Below are 20,257 nucleotides of genomic sequence, written 5' to 3'. Positions count from 1 at the left end.
ATTTGGTCTCCATGCATGAGGGAAAAATATTATTTTTACAGACATGTACAGCAAATGGTACACTTCTTGATGCTTTGCAATTCCCTCATGAATACTTTTGAAAAGCTACTCACACTTTTATCTGCATGCATACACAAAGAAGCACCTGTCATTCAAATTTTCTATTTTTTTTTTTTAACTTCTGTCTGGGAAATTCCCTGGATGGGTATTCCAGAATAATGGATAAATATTAAAAGACAACAACAGAACAAATGAGGCAGCAGCCTAGATCCAGAATGCCAACTGATTTAACACTGGGATTTTCTGAAATTTCACTTGTATTTTTAAAAGTCAAACAGAGTCTGATGCAAGGGGTCAGAACATCTGCAATGCCAGCAGACATGGAGCAGTTTTCTTACCAATGCAGGCTTGCTTGGTAGGAGTTCTCTGGAAACCTGCGTGGCACTTGCAGTAATAGGAACCAGGTGTGTTGACACAGTCCCCATTGGAGCAGGGGTTTGATGTGCACTCATCAACATCTACTGGCAGCACAGAGCAGCATTAGTGACTTCACAACATCTACAACGTTTTTGGGTTTTCCCACCCCCCCCAAATCTGGAAGCTTCTGAGTGAAAAGGATGGCAGCTATCAGCCAAATGCTAAATACTAAAGCCTGCTCCTGGTGCAAAATCACTGCTTTGCTGGGAACACAGGGCTGTTCTGGGTTCAGCTAGGCAGGCATTTGTAAGAAGTGAAGAGGCTCTGCATCATTTGTAAGCATCTTGAGGGACAACAGAAAAAGAACCTTCCTGAGCATTTTGAGACCTGATGGTTGCCTTAATGGTTGACTTAATACAGTACAGTTTCATTTAATTCAATGACCATTTATGCTCCTTTGGAATAAAACCAATATTAAGCAAAGTAGGCACTTAAAAATGAGAGCAAACCATGGCATCCAAAACCTACCCCTATTATATTACAGGTTTGTTGTGAAAAAGTGAGGAGGGGTCACACACCAGCAGGAGGGATTCTTAATGAGACCACAGTCTGTGCACCACATCTCAATTATTTATGCCCCACTGCATCCTCAGCCCCAGTCTTTGCACTGAGTAATGCCAGATTTAGTCTAACCCTATTCTAAAATAGGTAACCTTACTCTCCTTTCCAAAAATTTTGGGTATTTGGGTGCAACCAAACACATTTTAACCAATTCAAATGTCAGCTAGCTGCTTAGAAACAACTTTTATTTGACATGCAGCTCTGAAAACTTCAACAGTTCTTTTCAAGAAACCAAATCTGACGCCCAGTAGTTACCAGTGCGTCAGACGTGTCTTTGGCTCACAACAGCTATTCCCAGATCTGAAATAACATTGACTCTTCTCCCCACTACAGTTCTGTAAACCCTCCAGGATCCTTGCCCACTGTAATCCAGGGAGCAGAGTGGGTATCTCCCACTGGTCTGGCAGGGCAGGACTGCTGGCTCAGTCCCCACTGCAGCTCCTGAAGGATGACCTAAGCAGCTACTCTTTGTTAGAGCTCAATTTACAGGTGACAAATGGATCCCTTGATGAAATCCCCCATTTATTTATCAGCAACTTTTGCTAATTTGACTTCTTCTCCCAGCTAAGCCCTTCATTTCATTAAAAATGTGTTTGTAATTACTCAGCTCTTCATTTAGGTAGGCTTTTAACACCACAAAGCCAGTGGTGATTCACAGGAGTTTCTGCATCTGGCTAAAAGCTGCTATTAAGCATCTCTGAAGCCACTGCTGATCAGCTCCTAACAATGATGATTTTCCAGTGCATTTCTCAGCATGTGCTTCCAGAAATACCAGGAAAATCCCAGGGCAATTTTCATGACCATTTCCACTCACTCCTTATCAAATCTGGTTGTAGAACTTAGCTCATTAAATCTTGAGAATACTGGGATGCAAGAAGAAATTGAAATTATAAGAATATTTATCTGTATTTTCCAGAAAGTGCTGTTCCATGTGAAAGATGGCAAAAGGTTAGTTTTGTTCTACTATGATCATAAATAAGACCCCATATTTAATAGGAATTACTGTGTTAATGAACACAAAAGTTTAAACCAAGAGCATTTGTCATGAATGGGGTAATTCCTCATAAGAGGTGATTTTTCCTCATTTCTCAGCTGATATGGGAAGGGGTCAAGGACTGAACACTTCCCCTTCAGAACAAAGTCCTCAGCTACCAAAAGAGCATCAAACTCTGAATCACATCTTGACAATAATTTTTTGTCAAGTGCCCTAATTCAAATTACTTTACTGAATTATATCTTGCTTTATTATCATAAAGGGAGCACAGTGGGAATGTATAAATACTTGTTACAGCAGTTATCTGTTTTGTTTTGTTTTCTTGCAGAGAATGACATTTTGGACCTTCTCTACTACAGGCTTCAACTTGCTTCAAAAAAAGCCCATGTTCATGCTAAAAAGGATCTGTCTGTAAGTTTAGAAACTCTACAGCAGAAATGCAGAGCTTCTCCATGAAACAGCTGACTTAAGCTTCGAAAATCCTTCCAAAGCCATGTGCATCACATGACTTCCACATGAAATATTCATCTTGGGATGCTCTTATTTTCATAAGCTCCTGATAACTGAGGGAAATGGCAAATGTATGTTAATATAAAGGAGTTGTTGGCTTTGAGTTTGCATTGAAAGCATGCATATTCCTGCAGTATAAACAGGAAACATCTGAGACAGACATTTAACCCATTTATTTTGTCTCCCAGCAAACCCCTTCAATGACAAACACTTCTTGTTCAGCACCTGCCTCACACACATCTCCACTTTTCAGTTTTTCTGAAAATTCTAACAAATGTCAGAACTCTCTCAGGTACAGTAGGAAACTTCCAAACCACCGCCCCCCCCTTAAAAGACTTACTGCAATGAGTCTGTAGACAAGTCACAAAATTTTAAATGGGGATATTTGCATTGACAAGACAACTAAAATTCAACACGACACAGCTACAGATTTTCTCCCACTTTTTTTAAAGTCCCTACAGTTTTATCCGGAGTTTTTATAAACAGAAAAGAATAAGGAAAGGTAATAATATTAAAACTGTCTATTCTGGGGGAAAGGACTGACCATTCAGAGTCAGACCACTTTGGACACTCATGGTCCTTGGCCCATCAGGCATGCTCTGTTGTAGGAACAGCATAATGCAAGGTTAGGTCAGAGAACAGTAAGTAACCCCATAGTTTTTTTAGTTTGGCAGGATTAATCTTGAAACAGGACTTTTCTTTAACTCTATAGAAAAATATGTAACTATTTCTGGATCCTTAATTTATTGCTGTGGGAGCAGGTAGGCAGAGAAGTACAGAAATAATGTTCATTTTTGTGCCATAACCCTACTTCCAAATTCCCCAAGACTGTTCTTTCAGTAATAAGATAAATATTCAAATTAGATTCAAGCAAGCCTTTTAATTAATTTAACATGTATCAGCACACAAATGAAATTCTTGCAGTTAAGTTCCTGCCCACATTTCCAAGAAACTTTCTATGTAATTTGCAGCAATTACTGTCCACAAATCCCAGATTCAGTGGGGAACTTAAGATACTTTGGCTAGTTCCTTATAATACAGTTAGAAAACAACAGTGAAACAAAGCTGTGCTATATAGAGAGTTCACAGAGTAATTTATAATTCATAGAGTTCACTCTCTTATAAACCATTTGAATTCAAGCACCTACTGAAAAGGCAAACCACTGCAGAGCTGAAATTGGTAATAATTAAGTCATTTCATGCAGGAAAAAATGGGAAAAATGACACTTAAAAGTTTTTTGAAGCCATTTTGGGGGTCTTTTTCCATGCTTTCAATGTGGGATAGCACTGTAGCTAGCACTGCATCTTCAGCTTTTGTTAAACCAATTTAAATTTTTGTTTTGATCCCAGTGCATCCTAAATTGTCTCCGTTTTCAGTCTGCTCTTTCACGCTGAGTTAAGCATTGCAAAATCAAGACTAAGTTCCTTAAGTGAGCAGACATTTTTACTGGGCACACACCTGTACACTAGAGAATTAACCAGGTCAGCTTTTCTTTCCTCCCCCCAATACACCTATCAACCTAACCTCACAGTTTTCAGGAACTTGGACCCCAAACTGAAAAATAGATACAATTTCACTATTATTACAAGCCTGGAGTAGAAGGGGAACTGCCATCAAGTGTTCTGCAGGGTGACCCCACAGAAGGGACAGGGAGAGAATGACAGCCACATTATCAAGAACATTCTTCTGTGCCAGCACCCAGACATGTAAAGCTGATGGGCCTTTCAAACCACAGATTATTGCCATACTCCAATGACAACTGAAAAGTAAAAACTTTAAGTTCATAGCTCTACCTGCTACATCCTATGTGCTTCAGATGTTGTTTTCAACTTGTCCCCCAAGAAACAAAAAAATGAATACAAGGTGTAAACTAGATTTCAAAAAAAGATAGTCCAAGACACTAGATAGTCCTCAAGTGTCAAGGTCTACCATAGTTAAAAATCTTATTGATTACAGTGATGCAAAATCTAGTGCTGTAATAAATGAGCTGGGGTTCTCCATACTCTATAGAGAACAGCCATGCAAGGCAGAAGCATCACAAAACTCACTACTCCCCACTCACAATGGGATTAAGGCTCCTGAGACCCAAGGATGCAGCAAGAGATTTAAGCTCTTTGAACTTCCCAGTCAGAAATCAGAGGTACAGAAAACTCTCACCCAAATAAAAAAGCTAAAAAAAAATCAGGCTCACTGTATCATAAAGGACAGCTTTGGAGAACTAAATCAACCTTCAAGTACAAAAAAGTGAAATGAAGAAGGTACTGGACTGCTTTCCTTGTGTAGTGAGGGTAAGACAAGAAATAACAATAAGCTTATTTTTTTTGCAAATGTAGTGTTTAAATTAGATTAGATGTTCTGGAAACTTCCTGTATATCTGACTATGGGAGCAGTGCAACTGCTTGGGAAAGTGGTGGAATCCCTGTTAACTAAGTTTTCTTAAAATGAGTTTTCTTAAAATGTCCAATGGCCAGGAATAGTGCAGGTATAACCAACCTTTCTGATGCAAGAGCACAGCTGAATTAAGAGGAGACTTGCAATCCACAGACACATTAGAAATTGATTCTAAACCCACACTTACTGTGAGCCAAGCCAAGCTCTTGTGTGATATTTTTCATTCACAGATCTCCATCTCTTCATAAAGAATCAGTAATTAAAGGTTCAACTCAAAATATAATCAATACTTTTCATTTAGGATCCTAAACATTAATCAATGTATCCTGCACAGGGGGTTTCCCTCCACACAACCAACATACAAGAACCCCCAAATCTTCTATTTTCTCTGAAATAACTCTCTGAGTTTTGGACACTTCAAGAGTGATGTCCACTGTAATTGAATATAAGTGTAGGATCCCAAATTCTGTTCTTGTTATATAAAGCGAGCATTTTCATATGACAACATTTTCAATATTCCGTATTTTCATATGAAATGTAAATTTAACCAGAAGTTAATTAATGCCATTTTTAAATTATTTGATATCTTTCAACCTGCCATTAATCCTTATGAGGAGGAAAAACATAAATTCTACCCTTCATCATCTTGATCAATACTACATCCCAAAAAAGGAACCTTGTGAGCCTAACAGAAGAGAAAATGAAGCAGACCTTACTTTACCAAATATGACAAAAATGCACAATTACCTCTAAGTACAGGCATAAGAATACTCAATACCAGTATTTGCAATTAAAGGGGTTTTTTCCCTTGGTAAGAAAACAGATAGCTCTCACAGCAAATTGAAATTATTCTTTTATAACTAACACCACGGTCTTTTCACTCTCTCTGAGGAGCGCTATCATTAAAATTAATAAGATTTCTTTTTGTAAAAAAGCCCATATTTTAAGCTGAAGAACATTAGAATAACAGACTGTGAAATGTGCACTCACCAATGCAATCCCCATTTGCATCCTGCTTATATCCCATGTTGCATTCACATCTGTAGCTAGAGGGGGTTGGTATACAACGTCCATTCAAACAAAGGTTGGGATGGTGCTTGCAGTTGTCTATTGTCTGATTGAGTATTGCTAATATAAAAAAATCAGAATGAGAGGCAAATGTTCAGATTTTCAAATGGAAATAAATATGAGTATTACACTTGGTTTCAGAAAGGATGTTATCAGGTGCACAAACACTTATAAAAAGCCTTTCTCAAAGCACTATCTGTTGACCTGACAGTAAACTAACAACTTTTCTTGGAAAGAAAAAATGTATTAGACAAACATTCTTAAATATGATTTACCATTTCTGTCTATAGCCTGATAGGCCTATCAGTGAACTCATGGATAAACCATGATTTGTGTAGAAGTCAAAGCAATTCTTGGTGTACCTTAGTAATACTTCTAACACTTTATGATCTCAATGGTTGTGATCCCAGAGATGTGTTTACACATGTCATAAGCAATGTTTACATCCAGGAGACTTCTGCCAGAAAATTATTCACCTTGGGCTTCCAGCCAAGGCAGTGTTTCTGCAGAGTAAGTAGGTTTTACAGTTGGAAGAGAAAATACAGAAGACAGTTTATTTTAAACCCCAGTGTTTTTTTGAAAACACTTAGAAATCAGGAGTTTTATTAGTGCTGACAAAGACACCTCAACAGGGACAACACAGGCTCAGGGACTCTGTAACTGAAGTCAAGCAAAAACCTCTTCCTTTGATCTTTTGTTGAAAAAGGGGCTCCCAAACTTCCTGATGTATCAGCTGAGGTGCTTAAAATGTGCTTGAATGGCAGAGTCATTTTTTAGTGGTAAGAACACCAAATCATACCCAGAGTGGGCAGTAAAAATAAAGGAAAACCAGAAAGAACAGTGAAAAAAAGAGTGAAGCAAGTCAGAACACAAGCACTTACTCAGCCCTGTAATGATCGGGCCACTTCCAGCGGGACTGTGACCACCTGCTCCTACCCCTGTTCCTCCCACAGCTGGGGAGAATCCGTTGCTTCCTGGCATGGGGATGAACCCTGCTCCTCTTGGTCCGAAGCCATTTCCATTGCTCCCAGGAAGGAACCCATTCCCTCCTGCTCCGCCGCGCCGGGAGCCGCCTCGGGCAGGGGCACCGTCCACACACAGCCTGCGGTGGTCATCTGCCAGACAGGGGGACAGAGAAGGACACACCAGGTCAGCCTCTCACAGGCAGCTCAAAAAGAAAGGTTCAGCTTCTCCTGTTTTTGTGCTACAAAATCCAGGATGGCAACTCCTTATCTCCCCGACATCGCCTGCTCCCCCTGCCACTCTGAACCTCCCCTGGTTGTGGAAGGTGCTGCTTGAGGAAGGGCACTAGGAATAATAAAAAGGAATGCTGTAATTTAGGAGTGTTTGTTCAGCTATTTGTTGAAACCCTTTTGATGTGCTGACAGCAGCACTGTCACACCCTGGTCTCTCGGAGGTGTTGATGAAGAAAATAACTTTCATTCATTTACCTAGAAAATACTAGGGATGTGCACTATTCCTCTCTGAGCAGAAATGAAAGAACAACCTAAAATTGGTGCTTTCTAGTTCAAAGTAACCCAAAATGCAATAGAACAAGAGAGCAGCTGTTCCTTTAGACCAAAATTAAATATGGACCCTAAGAGTCATTTCCTCTTTGAGCCTGACCACAAAATCTTTCCCATTTCCCAAAAACTATTTCCAAAATCAATAAAAGCACATTAAAGAAACAAGTGCCAAACAACTATGGACCAAACAGAAAAATGGTTAACAGATGGTAATATTAGTATTAAAAACACAGAAATGAATAATAATGCAATCCATGACCTTATTTTTTTCTGTTCAGCCTACATTTTAAAGCAGTTGAAAACACCCCAATGACCTCCACCCAAAGCAGAATGAACAGCAAGAAGGCGAAAATAAACCAGCCAAGCCAACAGGGCACTCACCAGATCCTCTGACAGGACACACCTCAGGGACAGAGCCACTGGCCCAGCAGTGGCCAGACTCACAGCAGCACTGCCTTCTGGTGAACCTCCCGGGCAGCTCCTGTGCACAGCGGCCACTGGCAGTGCTGGAGAAACAGCTGCTTGCTCTCTGATCTGGAGGTCAAGTTTAAAACAAAAACCACAAACAGTGACCTTGATGCCGTTTAAGTTTTACCCTTCTTTCTTTTATGTATTCTCTGTATCCTTTACACAAATACTTGCAGCATTGTAGCCTTCTTTCGTAGCTTAGTTTCAACATTTTCCTGGGCAGAAAGATAAAACAAATTCCAGGACCCCTCTGCCGTCTTGTTTCTCCATAGACAAGGAAAAGCTCCAAGCAGCTTTCACAGATCAGACTTTTGTAAACAGGGCCTGGATCTCATCCTAAGAGGGGAGAATCCAGAACAGGCTAGAACTGAGGGAATTACTTCACCAGGAGGGTTCCTAATTGGGGGGTTCTTGTCAGATATGCTAATTTGCAGAATCTGTAAAAATTGTACATGCATTACACGGCAGGCTCATCTTTGGCTTTTCTACCTGATGAATTTTTGTGTACTTGACGATCCTCATAAAAAAAGTACCCTTTTTATCACCCTGGTTGTGTCTGACTCATATTTTTTGGGCCAGAGAAAAAGGCATCAACATGAGCTGTCAAAGCTACCACCTCTTGTTCACCTGAGGTAAGGGTGGAAATGCTTTACAAGCTGTATTAAAAAAAACAAAACCAAAACAAACCAACCAAACAGAAACTCCTCCATGACCCAAACTGCACCCAATAATTATCTGACCCACATGTTCCACATTTAATGCAGGATCACACAGGTGAAGTGGCTTTAGCCTTGCATTAATCCACCATACAATCCTAAAGTCTGCTCAATGCAATAGGACATATGGATGATATGAAAGACACAAAGCAACACAAACAAAAACTAGATAGATAGATAGATAGATAGGTAGATAGATAGATAGATAGACAGACAGAAATCCTATTATGGCAAAAATCTCAGCTACTTCATGTAGCAACAGCAAACAAAATGAATTAATTTAATTAATTTTTTCCTTGTTACAGATGGATAGATGTTATGGATTAGATACATCCTAGATGTATCTAAACAAAAAAATGCTATTCAGTCTGCTCTGTTCAGTTGACTGAAAGTACAGCATTTTGTAATGCCATGTGAAAACTACTCCCCTTCAAGGGCACATGATATTTTATTGTCACAGTCCTGAATGTCATCTACAAGTGAAGCACAAGTAACTTGAGAAGACACGGTGCTAATTACAGAAACTGAGCAGATCCTGGTAGTTTGTTTGAAAGCAAATATTCATCTTAAACCAGGAAGAATAAAATATTTTGGTATAAGGTTTACATCCTTCACTTTTCTCCTAAGTAAGTGAGAAATTACACTTCTAGAATATTCGAACCATTATAGGATAGAGCACAAAAACTTTCAGACACATTGGAACATAAGAACCTCCTCTCAGCAGACTAGGGCATGTGATTTTTCTGCAGCTGGTTTTGTGAGCTAACTTTAAAAATCAAATTGCAAAACATGCCAAAATCCACAGAGATTTTGATCCTATTGGATCACAGGTTTTCAGTATTCCTGAGCCTAGCCACAATATGTTTGAAGTTGGTACTCCTCAGATGAACCTCAATAACAGGAGGTGGCTAGATTGTTTAAAAAATTATTACTTTTAAATTACTTGTAGGTCTTGTGCTGCTACTCGCTAACATAATTTATCTGCAAGTCAGAAACTCCTTCAAAATTCCTATCCCTTCCCCAATAGGAGAAAAAAGAGCTTTGAGATATCTCAAAGATAGATCTTTGAGATCTAGAAAACACATTACTGTTAGCAACTGTTAAGGTTTTTTAGACGTGGTATGCAGTATTTGTATTTAATTGATCAGAATGGTTTAAATCACATACTTGACACATTCATCTATATATAAGAAATCAACTCACATGGAAATAACAAAATGGGGTTTTATGGGGAAGCTATTAAAGAAAGTGTCCTGTAAAAGGTGCAATCTACTGAAATCCAGCTCTTGATTTGCTTCATTATCTCTTTCTGACAAATTAGTGATACACCAGCATATGCTACTTAAGCAGGATATTGAATGCATATTTTAAAAATATACATATTTAAATATGCGACACATATGCATGTTTAAATATGCGATAAATGAATAACATTAATGCAAATTTTAAAAATAAACTTTTGCATTTATTTTTGTGCCTTATGTTGACCACTAAATGTTAAATTAAGCTGTGTGAGATGGGATTTAAAGCAGCAAGGATAAATGTTTGTTCTTTTAAAACCAAAGTGAGCTTAACTTTTGGGGTCATCAGATGCAGACTCGAGAAACAAAATATAATTAACAATTCCTGTGTTTGCCTGGACAACTGAGTGAGCCCTGGTGAGGGAGGAAGTGCCAGATGGCTGGAGCACCTACCAGGAGTGCAGGATCCATCCACAGATGTGATAAAACCCCGTGGGCAGATGCAGAAATAACTCCCCACAGTGTTGGAGCAAACACCACCCTCACAAATCCCTGGGATGACACTGCATTCATCAATATCTATCCAAAAAGGAAAGGACATGGGATAATTAGCAGAGCACTTGTACATGCTGCATTAAAAAGAGGGAAAGAGAGCTTTCCTGAAATGAATATTTAACTCAGTAAGATCTTGCTGGTGCTTGCATACTGAACACAGCTTTGTTTGCCACCTGTTGGAGGTTTTCCTCATACATGCACTGGGTGTTTAACACTTCAAGCCACAGAGTACACAAGAGCAGGCTGAGATTTCCCTTTCCTGAATGACTGAGTGCCACCTCTGAGAAGCACAGAACAGCTGAATGCCAAAACACACATCCTGCTTTCTGGCTGGAGGAAGAAGGATGGCACAGCAGCCAGCCAGGACATCTCTGGGCTTCCTGTGACCACACAAATACTGCTCCTGAGGTCTGACTGCTTTCTGGCCCCCTAACATTCCAGCTGTAAGAAAGAATTTTGGCCAAGCCCTTCAAACACAAATGAAGCCTCTGATCCTTTCAAATATTCCTGACTGAAAGTCACCACCTGAACACCGAGGCAGTTTTGTGTGCAAATGCGTATAAATTTAGTGAGATGTCACCATGCTGATAAATGAGCTGCTGTGTGTGACAGGGGGCTGCCAAATTCCAAACCAGTGGTCCAACAGTGCAAAGCCCATCAGAGCAGTTTGAGTGGGGGAGTTTGTAGCTGGCAAGTGAAAGATAAAGGAAGTTTTTCACCATCTCTGCAAAGCTGCAGGGCACAGACCATCCTTCCCAACTGGCTGCATGCACGGGAGTTTAACACTGTCTAGGGCTCTTGTCCAAGAAGGACAGGAAGCTGGGAAGGGGAAAAAGCACCTTTCTGAAATCTAGGCAGTGATCAGTGGAAGGAAGACTCCACAGTCTTCTGCATGTGGACAGAAAAACCAATTAACATGGAGAAACCCTGGTGGAAGAGTAATTTATTCAACTTACTGGAGCAGTAACAAGTAATTGGATTTTTTGTTTCACTGGTTTTCAGGCCAAATCTCCCTCCCTCCTTCCCCTTCCCTGGTTCTTGCGTGTGCAATTATTTCAAAATATCGCTATTACCTCTGACTGGAAATTCTGAGACTTCATCTCAGGAAGGGCTATTTTTAGTGAGGCTGATTGAAAAAGTTACTCATTTTCTTCCCTTCCCCCCTCCAAAATACATAAATTAATGGCCTCAGGGAAAATTCTCCAGAGATAAGTAAGAGGAGATGCTGTGTTACGGGTAAAGAAGACTGGTGGCCTGAATGGTTCCTGTGATGCACACAGGATGGGACAGCCAGTCAGAAACAATTTAAATGTGACAAAAATTTTGCAGATTTATTACCCAGCGGGTTTCTGCCAAAAAGGCCTAGCCTGACTACCTGCAATTCAGAATTCATGGCTTTTACTGCCTGGGAAACCAGGGTTTTATAAATAACTGAGTTACAAGTATCAGAAATGGGGCTCTTAACTGCCAAATTCTGAGAAAGGGTTCCTTGAAAATAGTTTTAGTCTAGAAAACAGTATTAGAAAGTAGCAACACTTGGTAGGACCAAGTCTGAATAGCATACAGTCTAATGCAATTATACACTGAAGCAGAAAAATATGAAATAGAAGTATTTATTTTAAGGGATTCTTTCTATTTTGGTGCCACTTTCTTTTTTTTTTTTTTTTTTTAAAAAGGCCTTAATCTGTCATAGAGTCTTAACCTTTTGATATCAACAGTACATAGAAGAAATACATCTTTTTGGAAAAGCAACAGAGGCATCCTACCTCTTAGAATACCTTTAATTGTAAATGGTGTCATAACTAACTACATCTGTTCAATGAATATAATGTATTTGCTATTTGAGAAGAGTAAGAAGAACACATTTATTAGATCCCTGTAACACAATAAGTAATACTCCACCCCTTTCATAAAGCAGCAAGCATAAGTGAAAGTTTCTCTCTCTTCTCAGTTTCTCTACATCTTATTAATCTTTTACAAAGATGTAAGTTAACTTTGGGAGATAATAACATCCTAATAACAAACAGAATTTCATTCCTAAAAAGACAGTGAAAACTCAGTAGTGTCTGTAGACCAAAACTTTTAAGGCACCAAAAAAAAAAAAAAAAAAAAAAGTGAAGTGTTTGGGATTTTCTTTAGCTGAGAGACCACATTGGTGGACTGGATAGCTGGAATTTGGTACAATCTCTGTAATGGCCTTTCCCAATTTTTTTCAACTGTTATGGTAAAAAAAGTTCAACATGGACATTCCTACTTACTCTAATAAGTGCTGTTGTTTCCAGAACGAGCAACAGGAGAAAAAATCCTAACCCACAAAATATGTCTGGATGCTCAGAGGTAAAGAGTATACAGGGGATCTCAAATCTCTCCTTCTTAAGCAGGAGAATTACTGTTACAGTAAAGAAAGTCTGAGTACTTATAGGAAGATTCCAGCCTCTGAACACTGGAGCCTTGACTATTACAACTTGGATTTTGTCCTTTGCCGCCAGTAAGTAACATTTGAACTGCTCTTCCATACCCAAAACAGGGAGAGTGAGCAGAAGACTCCATACCACCATCATTTCAACACAACGTTTGTGACAAAAACCCCCACATTAAAATAATGCAGTTTCTATTAAATAATTTCTCTACATTATTTAATAGAAACACATATTTATGTGATTAAGTATCACGTAAACCCTAACACACAGGTTCTGTTAACTCACAGGACACCAGTTCCTTACATCCTTCCCAATGGCTCAACCCATATCCACAGCCATATGAAGTTGTTATGTTATGTTGTTTTGTTATGTTGTTATGTTATGTTGTTATGTTATGTTATGTGGTTATGTTGTTATGTTGTTATGTTATGTTGTTATGTTATGTTGCCATGTTATATTGTTGTTATGTTGTTATGTTATGTTGTTATGTTGTTATGTTATGTTGTTATGTTGTTATGTTATGTTGTTATGTTGTTATGTTATGTTGTTATGTTACGTTGTTATGTTGTTATGCTACGTTTTTATGTTATGTTGTTGTTATGTTGTTATGTTGTTATTATGTTGTTATGTTATTACGTTGTTATGTTACGTTATGTTACGTTGTTATGTTACGTTGTTATGTTGTTATGTTATTATGTTATGTTATGTTGTTATGTTGTTATGTTGTTATGTTATGTTATGTTGTCATGTTATGTTGTCATGTTGTTATGTTATGTTGTTATGTTATGTTACGTTGTCATGTTACGTTGTCATGTTACGTTGTCATGTTATGTTGTTATGTTGTTATGTTATGTTGTTATGTTATGTTGTCATGTTATGTTGTCATGTTATGTTGTCATGTTATGTTGTCATGTTGTCATGTTATGTTGTCATGTTATGTTGTCATGTTATGTTGTCATGTTATGTTGTCATGTTATGTTGTCATGTTGTCATGTTATGTTGTCATGTTATGTTGTCATGTTATGTTGTCATGTTATGTTGTCATGTTGTTATGTTATGTTGTTATGTTATGTTGTTATGTTACGTTGTCATGTTACGTTGTCATGTTACGTTGTCATGTTACGTTGTTATGTTGTTATGTTGTTATGTTATGTTGTCATGTTATGTTGTCATGTTATGTTGTCATGTTATGTTGTTATGTTGTCATGTTATGTTGTCATGTTATGTTGTCATGTTATGTTGTCATGTTATGTTGTCATGTTATGTTGTTATGTTGTCATGTTATGTTGTCATGTTATGTTGTCATGTTATGTTGTCATGTTATGTTGTCATGTTATGTTGTCATGTTATGTTGTCATGTTATGTTGTTATGTTGTTATGTTATGTTGTTATTTTATGTTGTTATGTTATGTTGTTATGTTGTTGTTATGTTATGTTATTATGTTGTTATGTTATGATGTTACGTTATGATGTTACGTTATGATGTTATGTTATGATGTATGTTATGTTATGTTATGTTATATTACTTCACTTAAATTACCAGTCCTACTTAGTGAAAGTGCAATTGTTTGACAGGCTGGCTACATTTTTTTCCTATAAATTTAACCCTGAGAGATTATGAACACACTTAATAAAGCACACAAGTGAAAAATGCCAGAATAGAACCATGGCTTATCTTTTATTCCCTGCTCCACTGTTAGAGTAGTGTAAGCACAGCATTATCCTGGTATAATTTTGGCATTACCACCTTGGCTGTGAAGTTTCACAATGTGTTTTTTTTCCTCAGAAAAGATGGTACAGACTGTAAGGAGAAGGTTGTTATTTGCCTAATTCTCTGTGGGGAATTATTTGACTAAGGAAGCTGTGACCAGACACTAATTAGTATTTAACTTTTACCACACAGGGCAAAAGTTAAAGAAGTGGCAGGGGCTTGAAAACGAAGTCAGAACATAAGACCTGCTCTGCAGCAGGCTGCCAACAACAGGACATGAAGAACTGTTGAATACTGAACCATGAAATTACAGCAAAATCTGACAGCAGATGATGTTTCACTTCTATTATGCATGCTCCCATAAGCATCACAGCTTTTTAAGGAGATCTGTGTTAAAAACACATTCACCTTTTCCTGTGGATACTATCAAGGAGAACTCCAGAATAACAATTTCAACAATTAAAGCTTTAGGCAGTTCAAACAGAATGCAAAGAATGCTCTAAGCACCATTTTCAGAAGAAAGGAAACATGACTGAGTGAATCTTTTTGGCATCAAAAGGACCACAGTTAAGAGAATCAAAAAACAAAGTGCACTTCTAACAATAAAGAATGAATTGTGGGCATAGATAGATAGACAAAGCTGCCTCTGAGAAACAGCTACAAACAGGTTAAGTCTGTGGGTAAAAATCAAGGACTAGACCAATAAAGGACATCCTGTACTTAATTTGTGTTGAAAGCCAATGAAAGGAACTCTTTCTCCTTCTCTTTCTCCCCTCTCTCTTTCTTTCCTTTTTTCCTTCTTTTTCTCCCTTCCTTTCCACCTCACTATCTTCCCTCTCTTCTCTTTCACCCTGTCCTTTATTTCAAATCCAACCCCCATGTACTGATATCAGGAGGTCAGGGACAAACATTCCAATTTCCTTGACAAATGTGAAACTTCCTAACACCACTTTCAACTTTCCCTGGACCTTCTGACTTTTGTTGATCCATTTCAACCATGAGCATCTCTACACCTGCCTGCTCCCTGCCCTTTCAGGTGCAGAGTAGAAATTAAAACTAGTCAACACAAAAAAACCAAACCACAAGAAAACAGAAGATTGTGAAGGGCAGGACCAGAAAAAAAAAAAAAACAAAAACCTTTGGAATTTTAATTTTTTTTTACTTTGGTGTTACTTGCAACAACACCAGAAGCAACATTTTCACTGAGAACGCATCATATTTAAACTGACTATATTACTTAATTTTTCAATTTTCTGTGAATATTGTACCGTAGACAAAACTCAGGAAAACTCTGAGAAGATTTCCAAACTTGGATACAAACCATTCGTTTGTAACTGAATACTGGATACAAAGTAATTTGGTACCATAATTAAATTTCCAGCAAAAAGTAAATCAAAGACCTTAATACCAAACTCCTCTTACTGGCACAACTTAAATGTGAAAGCACCCACTGGTTGAGATGAAGTCTGAGAGTTCTGATTTCTTTCAAAGGCATGAAAGATCACTGAAATCAGTGAAGTCTTCAGCAAACTCACAAAAACTTAACAATTTTCCTTCACATTATTGTGAATTATAAGCCCTCTTAATTGCATCAAAATGTTTACTGAGTAAATATGGTCTATGTTTATTAAACTATATTTTATTAAAGATGGTATACATAACTTTTCATCAAAAAGAGAAGGGCATTTCCTTGGTATTATTCACTTACCCAGCCTCATTAAAACTGCCACATTTGCTTTCACTCTGTAGTCTGTAGGCCAAAAATATTGACCTGAACTAGAATATATCTTTTAGAAAAAAAGAAAATCCTAGTAACTCAGCAGTAGTTATATGTTATTCACACTGTTTTTATCAATAGTTCTGAATTTCAAAGAGAAAAAACACTTTTTTTTTTACCCACAAGGGTCAGACAGAAAAAAGCATCTAATGCAAAACAGAAGAGCCAAGTAGAAAAGATGGGATGCTGAAAAGCAGAAACAAAAAACACAGTTCGGTGATGTTATGCCTGTCCAGATCAGACACTACAACTATTCAACTATTTAATAATGTTCATTACTAAAGCCCTCTAATGCTCTCAAAAACGCCTTTTTAGGTATGTTCTCCTACAGCATAACTTACCATCACATTTTTGAGTTGCCTCATTCTGTTTGTGGCCCACAGGACACTTGCACTCGTACGAACCTACAGAATTCAAGCAGTTTCCTCCTTGGCAGAGTCCAGGGATGGCCTGGCACTCATCAACATCTGCAAACACAAAAAAAGGACCCGGATCTGAATACCTGACATAAGATACATGTTACTTTCAGTAACTTCCTGTTGTATTTCACTGAAATCCTGTTTCCACTTCAAATTGCATTGGGTAATTTGGTATTTTTGTTAGGTTTTTTGGGATTTTTTTTTTTTTTGATTGGTTGGTTTCCTTTGGGTTTTTTATTTGGTTTGGTTTTCTGGGGATTGGTTTTTTTTTGTTGTTGTTCCCGGCTCTAATTTGGTTACACATAAACCACACCATATTTCTGTACTTCTTTATACAAAACTGTCCAATAGAACAGTTCTCCTGGTTGGCTCACTAAGTACCTGTCCCATGAAGTTACCATCCAGGTGTTTCAGGAATACTCTGGACCTGTTCCAGCTGTGTGATGCCCCCAGGGTAACATCTGGCAAGAATATGAAGCTACTTTTCAGGTGGATGATCAAAGCCCTTATAAGGCACTGAAATTCCACCTGAGTTTCTAGATTACAGGGCTTCTTCAGTTTTCATTCCTCCTGGTGCTTGTGCCAGAGATAAATCTATGGTATTTGCCTTGTCCAGCCACCTGCTTTTCCATTTAAACCAGTTCAATTTCTCATAGCTCAGGGAAGAAGGCAAGCACTTTTTGCAGGTTTGGGGTTTTTTTGGTAACCACTGGACTTGGGTTTAAGTACATTTGCTGAGAAGTTTGCATGTATCTCCTGAGTCCATACTGATTTGGCCAGCATACTACCATGTCCAAACTGCAACAGACTGCAGATGGATTAAGGACTTTATCAAAGGCATAGACTTCCTTAATTTTTTTAAAATTTTTTCCCCCCCAAATAGTAGCACTTGCTGCTTGCTTACTCGGAAATCAAACATTTCATGATTGAAGTATTTTAAGGAGTGGGGGGGCTGGACTTGGTGCTCTCTAGAGCTTCCTTCCAACCCAAATTACTCTGTGATTCTGTGAACCTTGACATGACTTAGCAACATCTAGAGAGAAGATGGTTCCAGCATTCATTGATACACAGCCCACCCAGTAGCTCCCTAATGGGCAAAACATGTGGTGTTTTGTCTTCTGACCCCAGGGCCTCAAAATGCATTTATCACACACAGCGTGCCTGTGCCTTTTGTCACTTATTAACACTTAAATTAAGTTTCCGGGGTCAGCAGATCAGTTGTTAAAAATCCACTGCATGTCTGACACAGTTTTAGATGTCAAAGAACACTGACCTAATGGCAGCAGCAGCAGCAGCAGCAGGCAATGAACACCTCCCAGAAACAGAAAAGATATCACTGGAGGTGAACTAAATATTAAGCTCTATCACTGCCAGTAATTTCTTTCAGTTGTTTTAAGGCAGCAAATAGATGCTGAGCTTTGCTGAAGCCTGAAGAGCCAATCACAATGATGCAATGCATCACATTTACATCATATTTAAGTGTACCTGCATCTGTAAATACAATTACTGTATTTAAGTGTAAAGAAAGCAAGCATACTCAACTTTAATCCTAGCTCAAAGATATATACATGCTAGAAGGCTGATGCTTTTTTTTTTTTTTTGTAAGTATCACCTTTTGCTGAAGTTTGTTTTAACATATTGTTGGTGTTTTGGGACTGAGAAAAGAAGAACAGAAGTATTTTATTAAAAGGGTGTATTTTTTCAATTGCTTCCTAAATGCTATTTTAGGACATAAGAATATTTTTTTTCTTAAAATACAAGCAAATTGAAATGAAGCTTTTTTCTTTTTAGTATCTTTTGACAGTTAGGCTAAACCACACAGGAGTTTAAGCATTATTAACTATCCACTTACACTTTTAAACCTCAACCACATTAACAAGAAACTTTACCATAAACAGCAAATTTGATTAATAACTCTCAGCTCTATATACAAAAGTGCAGTATGTTACAGATGAAATAGAATGTTTCCATGTGTTCATAGTCTAATATCTAGTAAGGGAAAAAAGATTTTGTGCTTTTGCAGAGTTTTCTCTGCAAAATGTCTGTGGGATTTGCACAGCTGACTTTAAACACGCACCTTCCCTTTCTGATCTGTGGGCTGTTTCTCAAAAAAACTGTGAAAAACCAAAAAGCTCAGGAAAAATAAATCCATTCAGATGTTAGACACAAATTTTGAAGAGTTTTTTTTTATTTACTATGGTAGTGACAACAATCATCCAAATTAAAAAAATCTCTCTTTAATTCTGCCTGGAATATGTATGGGGAATTTCTCTGTAACTGATCTGGCATGTGGGAACTAAAAGGTGAACTGGTAAAGAACACAATGGAAAACTCTTGGTTCTTCCTCTGCATCCCAGAAAGCAGAAATACTGCACACAACAGAAATAACACCACACTATTTTCCCCTGTTTTAATAATTATTTTCACAATAGGAGGATGTGATCTGAGACAACACTGTCAATATTTTCAGTAATTCAGACAACATTAATACCAAGCACTAGATTGCAAAAATAAATCAACACACTTCGTTGTTGAAGATGAAGTTGAACCTTCATCTGTATTCTCTCTCTTGTCCAGTTCACATCAGTGCTATAACATTCAGACAGTGCATTCCTATGTAGAACACATTTTTTTGGACATAACCATGTCAGCAACAGAGGCAGGAAGAAGAACCTTCCTATTTTCAAAATCTACTCAGCCATGACCACTCTTCTCTCCCTAGGGCAAAAAATTATCTGTCTGCAGGGAAAGGGTGTAGGTGGGAAATGGGAATGCTGAGGAATGCAGGGAGGAACTGAGAGAACATCCAACACAGGATTTCTGCCATTATGCTGCTCATAAGGCCATGCAGCAGTGGCAATAAAGTTCATTCAAGCAGAACACTGAAGTTCCTCCTGCCTGAATTATTGGAATAAAGGATGACTGAACAGCTACTATTCCTGTTCAAGACATGACTGAATAGAAATTTCGGTGGGGGGGAAGAAGAAAAAAGAAACAAAACCAAACAATTTGAATTCTGATTGGTTTTGCTTCTCTTGTATTTTTTTAAACCTGTTCATGGTAATAATGAAGTTAACAATACTACTACAATGTTCTATACAAGAACATTACCCAGAAAACATCATTAAACCTCAAAAGGTGCTAAAGACCCATTTAAGACTGAATCATGCAAATCCTTTCCCGAGTAGGAGCAACTTCCTACTTAGGAGTTATATCTTGTCAAATTTGGGTCTAATACATACTGGAATTATGACACATTTTCCAGCAGCAAGGCTTGCAAGTTCCACTGATGCTGAGTTGTTCATACCAACTTCCAAACCTGGCCAGGGACTGATGTAAGCATTCACTTCAAAAATGCCAAACACCTGAAGTATGGACTGAGTGAGCCTGGTCTACCTGATACATGACAAAGATCGTTTTAT

The 20,257-nt window shown here is 38.1% G+C and overlaps 1 protein-coding gene across 1 annotated transcript in view; it reads right to left on the bottom strand.

Moving 5' to 3' along the window:
- FBN2 (fibrillin 2) overlaps positions 1-20,257 on the bottom strand; it is a 119,944-nt gene that overhangs the window by 75,467 nt on the left and 24,220 nt on the right. Inside the window, exons 7-12 of the mRNA XM_058825784.1 lie at positions 16,758-16,883; positions 10,407-10,532; positions 7,910-8,062; positions 6,884-7,117; positions 5,925-6,062; positions 399-518 (exon numbers count right to left, since the gene is read on the bottom strand). Of these exons, the coding sequence (XP_058681767.1) occupies positions 399-518; positions 5,925-6,062; positions 6,884-7,117; positions 7,910-8,062; positions 10,407-10,532; positions 16,758-16,883 (897 nt within the window). The remainder of the gene's footprint in view (positions 1-398; positions 519-5,924; positions 6,063-6,883; positions 7,118-7,909; positions 8,063-10,406; positions 10,533-16,757; positions 16,884-20,257) is intronic.

Source organism: Poecile atricapillus, chromosome Z, assembly GCF_030490865.1.
Source record: "Poecile atricapillus isolate bPoeAtr1 chromosome Z, bPoeAtr1.hap1, whole genome shotgun sequence".
Classification (NCBI taxonomy): domain Eukaryota; kingdom Metazoa; phylum Chordata; class Aves; order Passeriformes; family Paridae; genus Poecile; species Poecile atricapillus.
This window is presented reverse-complemented; position numbering and strand designations above follow the sequence as displayed.